Genomic DNA, 15,000 nt, shown 5'->3' on the forward strand with positions numbered 1-15,000 from the left:
CATCTGACCTGGAAGTGTTGAAACATAGAAACATAGAAGATAGGAGCAGGAGTCGGCCATTCGGCCCCTCGAGCCTGCTCCGCCATTTAATGAGATCATGGCTGATCATCCAAATTCAGTACCCTGTCCCTGCTTTCTCCCCATATCCCTTGATCCCTTTAGCCTTAAGAAATATACCAAACTCCTTCTTGAATATATTTAATGAATTGGCCTCCACTGCTCTGTGTGGTAGAGAATTCCACAGGTTCACCACTCTCTGGGTGAAGAAATTTCTCCTCATCTCAGTCCTAAATGGCTTACCCCTTATCCTTAGACTGTGACCCCTGGTTCTGGACTCCCCGACCATCGGGAACATCCTTCCTGCATCTAGTCTGTCCAGTCCTGTTAGAATTTTATAAGTTTCAATGAGATCCCCTCTCATTCTTCTAAACTCCAGCGAATATAAGCCCAATCGACCCAATCTCTCCTCATACGTCATTCCTGCCATCCCAGGTATCAGTCTGGTGAATCTTCGCTGCACTCCCTCCATGGCAAGAACATCCTTCCTCAGATAAGGCGACCAAAACTGCACACAATACTCAAGGTGTGGTCTCACCAAGGCCCTGTACAACTGCAGCAAGACACCCTTGCTCCTGTACTCGAATACTCTCGCTATGAAGGCCAACATACCATTTGCCTTCTTAACCGCCTGTTGCACCTGCATGCTTACCTTCAGTGACTGGTGCACAAGGACACCCAGGTCTCGTTGCACTTCCCCTTCTCCCAATCTATTGCCGTTCAGATAATAATCTGCCTTCCTGTTTTTGCACCAAAGTGGATAACCTGGCATTTATCCATATTATACTGCATCTGCCATGCTTCTACCCAATCGCCCAACCTGTCCAAATCATACTGGAGCACTGACACTAAGTGCCCAGAATGGAAATTTCCTGGCAGTCTGACTTATCTTACTAAGTGGACCCGAGAGGAAATGATACTTTAAAAATAACAAAGAGGCAAGGTAAGTAGAATGAAGTTCTATTTTAAGTGCTCAGGTCATACAAAGTTGACTGGGACAATGTCCTGAGTCAGCCCTGCGTTGGTGCCGAGCCCATGGAGATTAAAGCTCTAAGTTGCTCCTTTGAAGTGTGCAAGATTCGCAACACAATTAAGACAAAAACGTCTCTGTTCTCGAGAGAGAGAGAGAGAGAGCGAGCGAGAGAGAGCGGGCGTGCGCACACACACACCTCTTAGAATACTAGACGTTTATGGCACAGAAGGAGGTCATTCGGCCCATCGCGTCCGACAAAGAGCTATCCCAGCCTCATCCCACTGCCCAGCTCTCGGTCCGTAGTCCTGTGGGTTACGGCGCTTCGAGTGCGCATCCAAGTACTTTTTAAAAGTGATGAGGGTCTCTGCCTCGACCACCCTTTCAGGCAGTGAGTTCCAGACCCCCACCACCCTCTGGGTGAAGAAAGTTCTCCTCAACTCCCCTCTAATCCTTCTCCCAGTGACTTTTATTCGCTTATGAGATCTGGGCGTCGCTGGCAAGGCCCAGCATTTATTGCCCATCCCTTGAGAAGGTGGTGGTGAGCCGCCTTCTTGAACCGCTGCAGTCCCGTGTGGTGAAGGTGCTCCCACAGCGCTGTCAGGGAGGGAGTTCCAGGATTTTGACCCAGCGACGATGAAGGAACGGCCCGATATATTTCCAAGTTGGGATGGTGTGTGTGACTTGGAGGGGAACTTGGAGGTGGTGGTGTTCCCGTGCGCCTGCTGCCCTTGTCCTTCTAGGTGGAAGAGGCCGCGGGTTTGGGAGGTGCTGCCGAAGAAGCCTTGGCGAGTTGCTGCAGTGCATCTTGTAGATGGTCCACACTGCAGCCACGGTGCGCCGGTGGTGGAGGGAGTGAATGTTTAAGGTGGTGGACGGGGTGCCAATCAAGCGGGCTGCTTTGTCCTGGATGGTGTCGAGCTTCTCGAGTGTTGTTGGAGCTGCACTCATCCAGGCAAGTGGAGAGCGTTCGATCACACTCCTGACTTGTGCCTTGTAGATGGTGGAAAGGCTTTGGGGAGTCAGGAGGTGAGACACTCGCCGCAGAATACCCAGCCTCTGGCCTGCTCTTGTAGCCACAGTATTTATATGGCTGGTCCAGTTAAGTTTCTGGTCAATGGTGACCCCCAGGACGTTGATGGTGGGGGATTCGGAGATGGTAATGTCGTTGAATGTCATGGGGAGGTGGTTAGACTCTCGCTTGTTGGAGATAGTCATTGCCTGGCACTTGTGTGGCGCGAATGAATTTAAACCAATTACTTCTTGTACCTTATAATCTCCAGCCTTGCCCCAAAATTGGAATGGGATCAAAGCTCTTAAAGGCAGAACTCGAGAGGCTGAAGCCTACAATTTAGTGACTGGCTGATCCTAAACGATGCTTTTCCCCTCCTCCAACAGTGCAATTAGGAGCTATTTCTTGCCTAATTAGACCTTAGCTTGAGACAATGGCGGCCCTTGTCTTGCTGGGGATTTCTATTTACAAACCCAGGGCGCTGACGTTCCGACCAGGCTGCCATGGCCGGCTTCGAACCGCCTTCCCGATTAGCACTGGTTCCACCCCGCACCGTGAGCGTTTCGACTCGGCCCCTGGGGCGGGGGTGGGGGGGGGTGCGCGGTCTGTGCGGCGTTCAGAGCTCTGTGCTTGTGGACTTAATAATACATGATATTCGTCGCTCATTTCTGACGGTTTAAAAAAAAATTCTGCGAATTAAGGAACTGTTTTCCTCAGGGTTAGACTTTCAAATATTACACAGGAGGTCCCCGGGAGTGTGTCAGTATTTACAGGAGGTCCCGGGGAGTGTGTCAGTATTTACAGGGGGTCCCCGGGAGTGTGTCAGTATTTACAGGGGGTCCCCGGGGAGTGTGTCAGTATTTACAGGGGGTCCCCCGGGAGTGTGTCAGTATTTACAGAGGGTCCCCGGGAGTGTGTCAGTATTTACAGGAGGTCCCCGGGAGTGTGTCAGTATTTACAGGGGGTCCCCGGGAGTGTGTCAGTATTTACAGGAGGTCCCCGGGAGTGTGTCAGTATTAACAGGGGGTCCCCCGGGAGTGTGTCAGTATTTACAGGGGGTCCCCGGGAGTGTGTCAGTATTTACAGGAGGTCCCCGGGAGTGTGTCAGTATTAACAGGGGGTCCCCCGGGAGTGTGTCAGTATTTACAGGAGGTCCCCGGGAGTGTGTCAGTATTTACAGGGGGTCCCCCGGGAGTGTGTCAGTATTTACAGGGGGTCCCCGGGAGTGTGTCAGTATTTACAGGGGGTCCCCGGGAGTGTGTCAGTATTTACAGGGGGTCCCGGGGAGTGTGTCAGTATTTACAGGGGGTCCCCGGGGAGTGTGTCAGTATTTACAGGGGGTTCCCGGGGAGTGTGTCAGTATTTACAGCCGGTTCCCGGGAGTGTGTCAGTATTTACAGGGGGTCCCCGGGAGTGTGTCAGTATTTACAGCCGGTTCCCGGGAGTGTGTCAGTATTTACAGGGAGTCCCCGGGAGTGTGTCAGTATTTACAGGGGGTCCCCGGGAGTGTGCCAGTATTTACAGGGGGGTCCCCGGGGAGTGTGCCAGTATTTACAGGGGGTCCCCGGGGAGTGTGTCAGTATTTACAGGGGGTCCCCGGGAAGTGTGTCAGTATTTACAGGGGGTCCCTGGGAGTGTGTCAGTATTTAAAGGGGGTCCCCGGGGAGTGTGTCAGTATTTACAGGGGGTCCCCGGGAGTGTGTCAGTATTTACAGGGGGCCCCCGGGAGTGTGTCAGTATTTACAGGGGGTTCCCGGGGAGTGTGTCAGTATTTGCAGGGGGTCCCGGGGAGTGTGTCAGTATTTACAGGGGGTCTCTGGGAGTGTGTCAGTATTTACAGAGGGTCCCGGGGAGTGTGTCAGTATTTACAGAGGGTCCCCGGGAGTGTGCCAGTATTTACAGGGGGGTCCCGGGAGTGTGTCAGTATTTACAGAGGGTCCCCGGGAGTGTGCCAGTATTTACAGGGGGTCTCTGGGAGTGTGTCAGTATTTACAGGGGGTCCCCGGGAGTGTGCCAGTATTTACAGGGGGGTCCCGGGAGTGTGTCAGTATTAACAGAGGGTCCCCGGGAGTGTGCCAGTATTTACAGGGGGTCTCTGGGAGTGTGTCAGTATTTACAGGGGGTCCCTGGGAGTGTGTCAGTGTTCACAGGGAGTCCCCGGGAGTGTGTCAGTGTTTACAGGGGGTCCCCGGGAGTGTGTCAGTATTTACAGGGGGTCCCCGGGGAGTGTGTCAGTATTTACAGGGGGGTCCCCGGGGAGTGTGTCAGTATTTACAGGGGGTCCCCGGGAATGTGTCAGTATTTACAGGGGATCCCCGGGAGTGTGTCAGTATTTACAGGGGGTCCCCGGGGAGTGTGTCAGTATTTACAGAGGGTCCCCGGGGAGTGTGTCAGTATTTACAGGGGGTTCCCCGGGGAGTGTGTCAGTATTTACAGGGGGTCCCCGGGAGTGGGTCAGTATTTACAGGGGGTCCCCGGGGAGTGTATCAGTATTTACAGAGGGTCCCCGGGGAGTGTGTCAGTATTTACAGGGGGTCCCCGGGAGTGTGTCAGTATTTACAGGGGGTCCCCGGGGAGTGTGTCAGTATTTACAGAGGGTCCCCGGGAGTGTGTCAGTATTTACAGGGGGTTCCCCGGGGAGTGTGTCAGTATTTACAGGGGGTCCCCGGGAGTGTGTCAGTATTTACAGGGGGTTCCCGGGGAGTGTGTCAGTATTTACAATGGGGTCCCCGGGGAGTGTGTCAGTATTTACAGGGGGTCCCCGGGGAGTGTGTCAGTATTTACAAGGGGTCCCCGGGGAGTGTGTCAGTATTTACAGGGGGTCCCCGGGAGTGTGTCAGTATTTACAGGGGGTCCCCGGGGAGTGTGTCAGTATTTACAGGGGGTCCCCGGGGAGTGTGTCAGTATTTACAGGGGGTCCCCGGGAGTGTCAGTATTTACAGGGGGTCCCGGGGAGTGTGTCAGTATTTACAGGGGGTCCCCGGGAGTGTGTCAGTATTTACAGGGGGTCCCCGGGAGTGTGTCAGTATTTACAGGGGGGTCCCCGGGAGTGTGTCAGTAATTACAGGGGGTCCCCGGAAGTGTGTCAGTATTTACAGGGGGTCCCCGGGGAGTGTGTCAGTATTTACAGGGGGTCCCCGGGAGTGTGTCAGTATTTACAGGGGGTTCCCGGGAGTGTGTCAGTATTTACAGGGGGTCCCCGGGGAGTGTGTCAGTATTTACAGGGGACCCCGGGAGTGTGTCAGTATTTACAGGGGGTTCCCGGGAGTGTGTCAGTATTTACAGGGGGTCCCCGGGAGTGTGTCAGTTTTACAGGGGGTCCCCGGGAGTGTGTCAGTATTTACAGGGGGTTCCCGGGAGTGTGTCAGTATTTACAGGGGGTCCCGGGGAGTGTGTCAGTATTTACAGGGGGTCCCCAGGAGTGTGTCAGTATTTACAGGGGGTCCCCGGGGAGTGTGTCAGTATTTACAGGGGGTCCCCGGGAGTGTGTCAGTATTTACAGGGGGTTCCCGGGAGTGTGTCAGTATTTACAGGGGGTCCCCGGGAGTGTGTCATTATTTACAGGGGGTCCCCGGGTAGTGTGTCAGTATTTACTGGGGGTTTCGGGGAGTGTGTCAGTATTTACAGGGGGTCCCCGGGAGTGTCAGTATTTACAGGGAATCCCCGGGAGTGTGTCAGTATTTACAGGGGGTCCCCGGGGAGTATGTCAGTATTTACAGGGGGTCCCCGGGGAGTGTGTCAGTATTTACAGGGGGTCCCCGGGAGTGTGTCAGTATTTACAGGGGGTTCCCGGGAGTGTGTCAGTATTTACAGGGGGTCCCCCGGGAGTGTGTCAGTATTTACAGGGGGTCCCCCGGGAGTGTGTCAGTATTTACAGGGGGTCCCCGGGAGTGTGTCAGTATTTACAGGGGGTTCCCGGGAGTGTGTCAGTATTTACAGGGGGTCCCCCGGGAGTGTGTCAGTATTTACAGGGGGTCCCCGGGAGTGTATCAGTATTTACAGGGGGTTCCCGGGAGTGTGTCAGTATTTACAGGGCGTCCCCGGGAGTGTGTCAGTATTTACAGGGGGTTCCCGGGAGTGTGTCAGTATTTACAGGGGGTCCCCCGGGAGTGTGTCAGTATTTACAGGGGGTCCCCGGGAGTGTGTCAGTATTTACAGGGGGTCCCCGGGAGTGTGTTAGTATTTACAGGGGGTCCCCGGGGAGTGTGTCAGTATTTACAGGGGGTCCCGGGGAGTGTGTCAGTATTTACAGGGGGTCCCCGGGAGTGTGTCAGTATTTACAGGGGGTCCCCGGGAGTGTGTCAGTATTTACAGGGGGTCCCCGGGGAGTGTGTCAGTATTTACAGGGGGTCCCCGGGAGTGTGTCAGTATTTACAGGGGGTCCCCGGGAGTGTGTCAGTATTTACAGGGGGTCCCCGGGGAGTGTGTCAGTATTTACAGGGGGTCCCCGGGAGTGTGTCAGTATTTACAGGGGGTCCCGGGGAGTGTGTCAGTAGTTACAGGGGGTCCCCGGGAGTGTGTCAGTATTTACAGGGGGTCCCCGGGAGTGTGTCATTATTTACAGGGGGTCCCCGGGAGTGTGTCAGTATTTACAGGGGGTCCCCGGGAGTGTGTCAGTAATTACAGGGGGTCCCCGGGAGTGTGTCAGTATTTACAGGGGGTCCCCGGGGAGTGTGTCAGTATTTACAGGGGGTCCCCGGGAGTGTGTCAGTATTTACAGGGGGTCCCCGGGGAGTGTGTCAGTATTTACAGGGGGTCCCCGGGGAGTGTGTCAGTATTTACAGGGGGTCCCGGGAGTGTGTCAGTATTTACAGGGGGTCCCCGGGGAGTGTGTCAGTATTTACAGGGGGTCCCGGGGAGTGTGTCAGTATTTACAGGGGGTCCCCGGGAGTGTGTCAGTATTTACAGGGGGTCCCCGAGAGTGTGTCAGTATTTACAGGGGGTCCCCGGGAGTGTGTCAGTATTTACAGGGGGTCCCCGGGAGTGTGTCATTATTTACAGGGGGTCCCCGGGAGTGTGTCAGTATTTACAGGGGGTCCCCGGGAGTGTGTCAGTAATTACAGGGGGTCCCCGGGAGTGTGTCAGTATTTACAGGGGGTCCCCGGGGAGTGTGTCAGTATTTACAGGGGGTCCCCGGGAGTGTGTCAGTATTTACAGGGGTCCCCGGGAGTGTGTCAGTATTTACAGGGGGTTCCCGGGAGTGTGTCAGTATTTACAGGGGGTCCCCGGGAGTGTGTCAGTATTTACAGGGGGTCCCCGAGAGTGTGTCAGTATTTACAGGGGGTTCCCGGGAGTGTGTCAGTATTTACAGGGGGTCCCCGGGAGTGTGTCAGTATTTACAGGGGGTCCCCGGGAGTGTGTCAGTATTTACAGGGGGTCCCAGGGGAGTGTGTCAGAATCTACTCAACGACTGAGCCTCCACAGCCCTCTGGGGCAGAGAATTCCAAAGATTCACCGCCCTCTGAGTGAAGAAATTCCTCCTCATCTCAGTCCTAAATGGCCGACCCCTTAACCTGAGACTGTGCCCCCTGGTTCTAGCCTCTCCAGCCAGGGGGGAAACAGCCTCTCAGCATCTACCCTGTCAATCCCCCTCAGAATCTTATACACTTCAGTGACAGTCCTTTCCTGATGGGTACAACCTCTCAGTTCTGGTATCATCCTTGCAAATCTTTTATTGCACCTTCTCCAGTGCCTGTCTATCCTTCTTCTCGTCTGCCGACCAGAACATGGGCACAGCGCTCCCGAGTGTGGTCTAACCAAATGCGGCTTTGATGGGTGCAGTGCAACGTCCCGCTCCACGTGTACCATGACACAGCCACGTAAAGATACATGGCTTCTAGCTGGTAACACAAACACTCACAGTGGTCGCTCTGTACAGCGGGACATGCACTGCCCTTTTAAAATTGTGTGTGAGTGTTTGTGTGTGAATAACCTTGCGAGTGTGTGACCTTCTGGGGTCAGAGAGCAGGGGGCGGGTGATGGAAGGGATAGAGGGTGATGCTGACCTCTCGTGACCTCCGGTTACTGGAGACAGATGTAAGAGAAGGCGCTGCCTGGAAGGGCGGCGGAAGCAGATTCGACACTAACTTTCAAAAGGGCAGCTGGATAAATACTTGGAGGGGGGGGGGAAACATTTGCCGGGGGGGGGGCGGCGCGGGGGGGAGGTGGGGCTAATTGGAGAGCTCGTTCAAAGAGCCGGCATGGGCTCGGTGGGCCAGAGAAACATAGAAGATAGGAGCAGGAGTCGGCCATTCGGCCCCTCGAGCCTGCTCCGCCATTCAATGAGATCATGGCTGATCATCCAAATTCAGTACCCTGTCCCTGCCTTCTCCCCATATCCCTTTAGCCTCAAGAAATATATCCAACTCCTTCTTGAATATATTTAATGAATTGGCCTCAACTGCCTTCTGTGGTAGAGAATTCCACAGGTTCACCACTCTCTGGGTGAAGAAATTCCTCCTCATCTCAGTCCTAAATGGCTTACCCCTTATCCTTAGACTGTGACCCCTGGTTCTGGACTCCCCCGACCATCGGGAACATCCTTCCTGCATCTAGTCTGTCTAGTCCTGTTAGAATTTTATAAGTTTCAATGAGATCCCCTCTCATTCTTCTAAACTCCAGCGAGTACAAGCCCAATCGACCCAATCTCTCCTCATACATCATTCCTGCCATCCCAGGTATCAGTCTGGTGAATCTTCGCTGCACTCCCTCCATGGCAAGAACATCCTTCCTCAGATAAGGCGACCAAAACTGCACACAATGCTCAAGGTGTGGTCCCACCAAGGCCCTGTACAACTGCAGCAAGACATCCTTGCACACAATACTCAAGGTGTGGTCTCACCAAGGCCCTGTACAACTGCAGCAAGACATCCTTGCACACAACACTCAAGGTGAGGTCTCACCAAGGCCCCTGTACAACTGCAGCAAGACATCCTTGCACACAATACTCAAGGTGCGGTCTCACCAAGGCCCCTGAACAACTGCAGCAAGACATCCTTGCACACAATACTCAAGGTGCGGTCTCACCAAGGCCCCTGTACAACTGCAGCAAGACATCCTTGCACACAATACTCAAGGTGCGGTCTCACCAAGGCCCCTGTACAACTGCAGCAAGACATCCTTGCACACAACACTCAAGGTGTGGTCTCACCAAGGCCCCTGTACAACTGCAGCAAGACATCCTTGCACACAACACTCAAGGTGAGGTCTCACCAAGGCCCCTGTACAACTGCAGCAAGACATCCTTGCTCCTGTACCCAAGCAGCCTCCTTCTGTGCTGTGTGATTTTGTGGCTCAGTCTCGAATGGCTCAGACGGTTTAGAAACTTGTGGCCTCGATCGTCACCGGAGCTTTAAACTTTTTTTAAAACTTCATTCACGGGATGTGGGCGTCGCTGGCAAGGCCGGCATTTTTCGCCCGTCCCTAATCGCCCTCGAGAAGGTGGTGGTGAGCCACCACCTTGAACCGCTGCAGTCCGTGATTATTGTATTTCGGAGCGGTTTGTTACACCAGCGCCATTCATGACTCCTCAGATGATGAAGCAGTCCATGCCCGCATGCAGCAAGACCTGGACGACGTTCAGGCTGGGGCTGATAAGTGGCAGGTAACATTCGCGCCACACAAGTGCCAGACAATGACTATCTCCAACAAACGAGAGACTAACCACCTCCCCTTGACATTCAACGGCATTACCATCGCCGAATCCCCCACCATCAACATCCTGGGGGGTCACCATTGACCAGAAACTTAACTGGACCAGCCACATAAATACTGTGGCTACAAGAGCAGGTCAGAGGCTGGGAATTCTGCGGTGAGTGTCTCACCTCCTGACTCCCCAAAGCCTTTCCACCATCTACAAGGCACAAGTCAGGAGTGTGATGGAACACTCTCCACTTGCCTGGATGAGTGCAGCTCCAACAACACTCGAGAAGCTCAACACCATCCAGGACAAAGCAGCCCGCTTGATCGGCACCCCGTCCACCACCTTAAACATTCACTCCCTCCACCACCAGCGTACCGTGGCTGCAGTGTGTACCATCTACAAGATGCACTGCAGCAACTCGCCAAGGCTTCTTCGGCAGCACCTCCCAAACCCGCCACCTCTTCCACCTAGAAGGACAAGGGCAGCAGGCGCACGGGAACACCACCACCTCCAAGTTCCCCTCCGAGTCACACACACCATCCTGACTTGGAAATATATCGGCTGTTCCTTCATCGTCGCTGGGTCAAAATCCTGGAACTCCCTCCCTAACAGCGCTGTGGGAGCACCTTCACCACACGGACTGCAGCGGTTCAAGAAGGCGGCTCACCTCCACCTTCTCAAGGGCGATTAGGGATGGGCAATAAATGCTGGCCTTGCCAGCGACGCCCAGATCCCATAAGCAAATTTTAAAAAAGTGGCTTGCTAGGCCATTTCAGAGGGCAGTTAAGAGTCAACCAACATTGCTGTGGGTCTGGAGTCACATGTCGGCCAGACCGGGTAAGGACAGTAGATTTCCTTCCCTAAAGGACATTAGTGAAACAGATGGGTTTTTAATGACAATCCGATACTGACGTTACTGATACTAGCTTTTTATTCCAGGTTCACCAGACTGATTCCTGGGATGGCAGGACTGTCGTGTGAGGAGAGATTGGGTCGACTAGGCCTGTATTCACTCGAGTTTAGAAGAATGAGAGGGGATATCATTGAAACGTATAAAATTCTGACCGGGCTAGACAGACTGGATGCAGGGAGGATGTTTCCCCTGGCTGGGGGGGGGGTCGAGAACGATGGGGCACAGTCTCAGGATACGGGGTCGGATATTTGGGACTGAGATGAGGAGAAATTTCTTCACTCAGAGGGTGGTGAACCTGTAGAATTCTCTACCACAGAAGGCTGTGGAGGCCAATTCACTGAATCTATTTAAGGAGATAGATAGAAAGCTAGACCATCTACAAGACGCACTGCAATAACTCGCTGAAGGTAAGCATGCAGGTGCAGCAGGCGGTTAAGAAGGCAAATGGTATGTTGGCCTTCGTAGCGAGAGGATTCGAGTACAGGAACAAGGATGTCTTGCTGCAGTTGTACAGAGCCTTGGTGAGACCACACCTTGAGTATTGTGTGCAGTTTTGGTCGCCTTATCTGAGGAAGGATGTTCTTGCCATGGAGGGAGTGCAGCGAAGATTCACCAGACTGATACCCGGGATGGCAGGAATGACGTATGAGGAGAGATTGGGTCAATTGGGCTTATACTAGCTGGAGTTTAGAAGAATGAGAGGGGATCTCATTGAAACTTATAAAATTCTAACAGGACTAGACAGACTAGATGCAGGAAGGATGTTCCCGATGGTCGGGGAGTCCAGAACCAGGGGTCACAGTCTTAGGATAAGGGGTAAGCCATTTAGGACAGAGATGAGGAGGAATTTCTTCACCCAGAGAGTGGTGAACCTGTGGAATTCTCTACCACAGAAGGCAGTTGAGGCCAATTCATTAAATATATTCAAGAAGGAGTTGGATATATTTCTTAAGGCTAAAGGGATCAAGGGATATGGGGAGAAAGCAGGGACAGGGTACTGAATTTGGAAGTTCAGCCATGATCTCATTGAATGGCGGAGCAGGCTCGAGGGGCCGAATGGCCTACTCCTGCTCCTATTTTTCTATTTATTGAATAAACTGAGTTTAAATTCCCCAGCTGCCGTGGGTGGGATTTGAACCCACGTCTCTGGATCATTAGTCCAGGCCTTTGGATTTCCAGCCCAGTGACATTACCACTACGCTACCATTCCCCTTAAACTGAACCGCGAGAGCTTGCTTAACCGCGTGCGTTGGGTTGAAGGTGGCCTTTTTCCTCTTCCCGCACCACATTCCCAACCTGGGAGTAAACTGCGTTCCGTTTCGGGCACCGCACCTCGGGAATATATATATATAACGTTACATGGCAGCGGTGGGTTGAGCAGGGGGGGTTTGGGAAGAGTATCTAGCCATGGAGCTGTGACCATCATGAAAGGTGGGGCAGGATTGCTGGACCAGTTGGTCTTTTCTTTGCTGCATCAGTTTCGTAATTTGGCCTCAGAAGGAGTGGCGGGGGGGGGGGGGGGCGCTGCAGATTCACCAGAACGATACCCGGGTGCTAAAAGGGTTAAATCCCGAGGACAGGTTGCACAGACTGGACTTGTGTTCCCTCGAGTGTAGAAGATTAAGAGGGGAACTAATCGAGGTGTTTGAGATGATTAAAGGATCAGATCAGGTCGATCGAGAGAGAAACTATTTCCTCTGGTGGGGGGAGTCCAGAACAAGGGGGCAGAACCTTCAAATTAGAGCCAGGCCGTTCAGGGGTGATGTCAGGAAGCACTTCTCCACACAAAGGCTGGTGGAAATCTGGAACTCTCTCCCCCAAAGAGCTGTCGAGGCTGGGGGTCAATTGGAAATGTCAAAAATGAGACAAAGGTATTAAGGAATATGGAACGGAGGCGGATAGGTGGAAATCCAACCTAATGACGGAACAGGTTCGAGGGGCTGAACGGCCTCCTCCTGTTCCTAATGCAACAGGCTCGAAGGGGGCTGAATGGCCTCCTCCTGTTCCTAATGCAACAGGCTCGAGGGGGCTGAATGGCCTCCTCCTGTTCCTAATGTAACAGGCTTGAGGGGGCTGAACGGCCTCCTCCTGTTCCTAATGTAACAGGCTCGAGGGGGCTGAAAGGCCTCCTCCTGTTCCTAATGTAACAGGCTCGAGGAGCTGAATGACCTCCTCCTGTTCCTAATGTAACAGGCTCGAGGGGGCTGAAAGGCCTCCTCCTGTTCCTAATGTAACAGGCTCGAGGAGCTGAATGGCCTCCTCCTGTTCCTAATGTAACAGGCTCGTGGGGGCTGAATGGCCTCCTCCTGTTCCTAATGTAACAGGCTTGAGGGGGCTGAACGGCCTCCTCCTGTTCCTAATGTAACAGACTCAAGGGGGCTGAATGGCCTCCTCCTGTTCCTAATGTAACAGGCTTGAGGGGGCTGAACGGCCTCCTCCTGTTCCTAATTTAACAGGCTCGAGGGGCTGAAAGGCCTCCTCCTGTTCCTAATGTAACAGGCTCGAGGGGCTGAATGGCCTCCTCCTGTTCCTAATGTAACAGGCTCGAGGTGGGACTGAATGGCCTCCTCCTGCTCCTAATGTAACAGGCTCGAGGTGGGACTGAATAGCCTCCTCCTGCTCCTATGCCCCTGGCCTCTCCCGAAAGCACAGACTCGCGCTGGGACAGGGTCCCAGAGACAGCGGCTTGTTTCCGCTGCGCTGCCCGAGCGATTATTCAGTCGGTGCAGGCGGAAACAGCGAGGATCAGCCGACAATCTGACCAGGGTGGGTCGTAATCGGGATCCGGTCCCAGGCTGATTCCAATGCCACCGCCCCCGCCCTCCCCCACAAACCAAGGCGTGCTGCACCCAATTGGGGCGGGGCAGGACAGGGGTACCCACCTGCCTACTGACACGAATCTTGACATTCATGTGGAAATGACTTATGAAATGATACTGGGCGGCCTGATGGTGGCGCTGTCCAGGGAGAGTATAAATACTCGGGCACGGGCCCAGCTTGCTCAGGACATTCTTTAACAGGAACTAGTGAAGGACACAACTAGACCTCCATCTTGAAAAACAGTTGATTAAAGCCTTGTTTAATATTTAGACAAAGTGCCCAGTAGTTTTCTTAGGTCACCCACCTCTGCAATTGCCACCCTCCTCCTCCGCCAGACACCAGCCAACCTGAGTGTTAGCACAACAACAATCTGCCTTTATCCGGCGCCTTTAACGTAGTAAAACGTCCCAAGGTGCTTCACAGGAGCGTAAATCAGACAAAACTTGACATCGAGCCACATAAGGAGATATTAGGGACGGGTGACCAAAAGCTGGGTCAAAGAGGTCGGTTTTAAGGAGCGGCTTAAAGGAGGAGAGAGGCGGAGAGGTTTAGGGAGGGAATTCCAGAGCTCGGGGCCCTGGCGCGGTCGCCAATGGCAGAGCGATGGAAATCGGGCGATGCGCGAGAGACCGGAATTGGAGGAGCATAGGGATCTGGGAGGGTTGGAGGAGGTTGCAGAGATAGGGAGGAGGCCACGGAGGTATTTGAACACGAGGATGGAGAATTTTTAAATCGAGCAGAGTTTTTGGAACGAGCTGATGGCTACGGAGGGTGGAAGGTGGGAGGCCGGGCCGGGAGAGCGTCGGAACAGTCGAGTCTGGAGTGGGGGTCAATCGAGGGTTTCAGCAGCGGATGGGCCAGGCAGGGGGGGGGGGGGGGGGGGGGCGGGCCGGAGACGGGCGGATGTTCTGGAGGTGGAAGTAGGCCAATGGGGGGGGGGAGAAGGGATGGCCCGCGTGGCTCGGTACCACGTTGAGCGTTGAGCACGGCGCGATGGCCCAAATGAGCCGCCCGCGGATCTTGCACGCTGCGCTGGACGCGGGGCGCCTGCCTTACTTTTGATCTTCTCCTGCTTCTTGGCCCACTCCTGCCGCAGCTCCTCCCGCAGGCGGTTCTCTTCTTCCTAGAGGGGCAAGACAAGAGAAGCGTGAGGCCTTGTTCCGCTGACGTCGCGCCTATTAATGCGGCCCGCTTGGAGAACGTACAAGATCCCCGAGGGCCACTGACATGAATCAGTCATTCATGAAAGAAAGACTGATGAAATAATAATGAGCGGCCTGCGGGTGGCGCTGTCCAGGGAGAGTACAAATACTCGGGCACGGGCCCAGCTTGCGCAGGGACATTCTTAACAGGAACTAGTGAAGGACACAACTCGACCTCCATGTTGTAAAACAGTTGATTAAAGCTTTGTTTAATGCTTAGACCGAGTGCCTAGTAGTTTTCTTACATCAGCCACTATTGGAAGAAGAGCAGGGGCTGGGGTGGGTCAGGGGGGGCGATGTTCTCCCCGCTGTCCTGGGGCCCAATATTTATCCCTCATCAAACATCACTAAAAACAGATGAGCCGGTCATTTATCACATTGCTG

At 53.9% G+C, this 15,000-nt stretch overlaps 1 protein-coding gene across 1 annotated transcript in view; it reads right to left on the minus strand.

The window, feature by feature from the left end:
* Nucleotides 1–15,000, minus strand: part of fam50a (family with sequence similarity 50 member A) — a gene marked incomplete at its 5' end in the record, with an annotated part of 52,227 nt that overhangs the window by 20,352 nt on the left and 16,875 nt on the right. The window contains one exon of the mRNA XM_085978972.1: nucleotides 14,471–14,537. Coding sequence (XP_085835098.1) covers nucleotides 14,471–14,537 — 67 coding nt within the window. The remainder of the gene's footprint in view (nucleotides 1–14,470; nucleotides 14,538–15,000) is intronic.

Source organism: Somniosus microcephalus, unplaced genomic scaffold (assembly GCF_052327205.1).
Source record: "Somniosus microcephalus isolate GS21.2 unplaced genomic scaffold, FLI_Smic_1.0 unresolved_chr7, whole genome shotgun sequence".
Classification (NCBI taxonomy): Eukaryota; Metazoa; Chordata; class Chondrichthyes; order Squaliformes; family Somniosidae; genus Somniosus; species Somniosus microcephalus.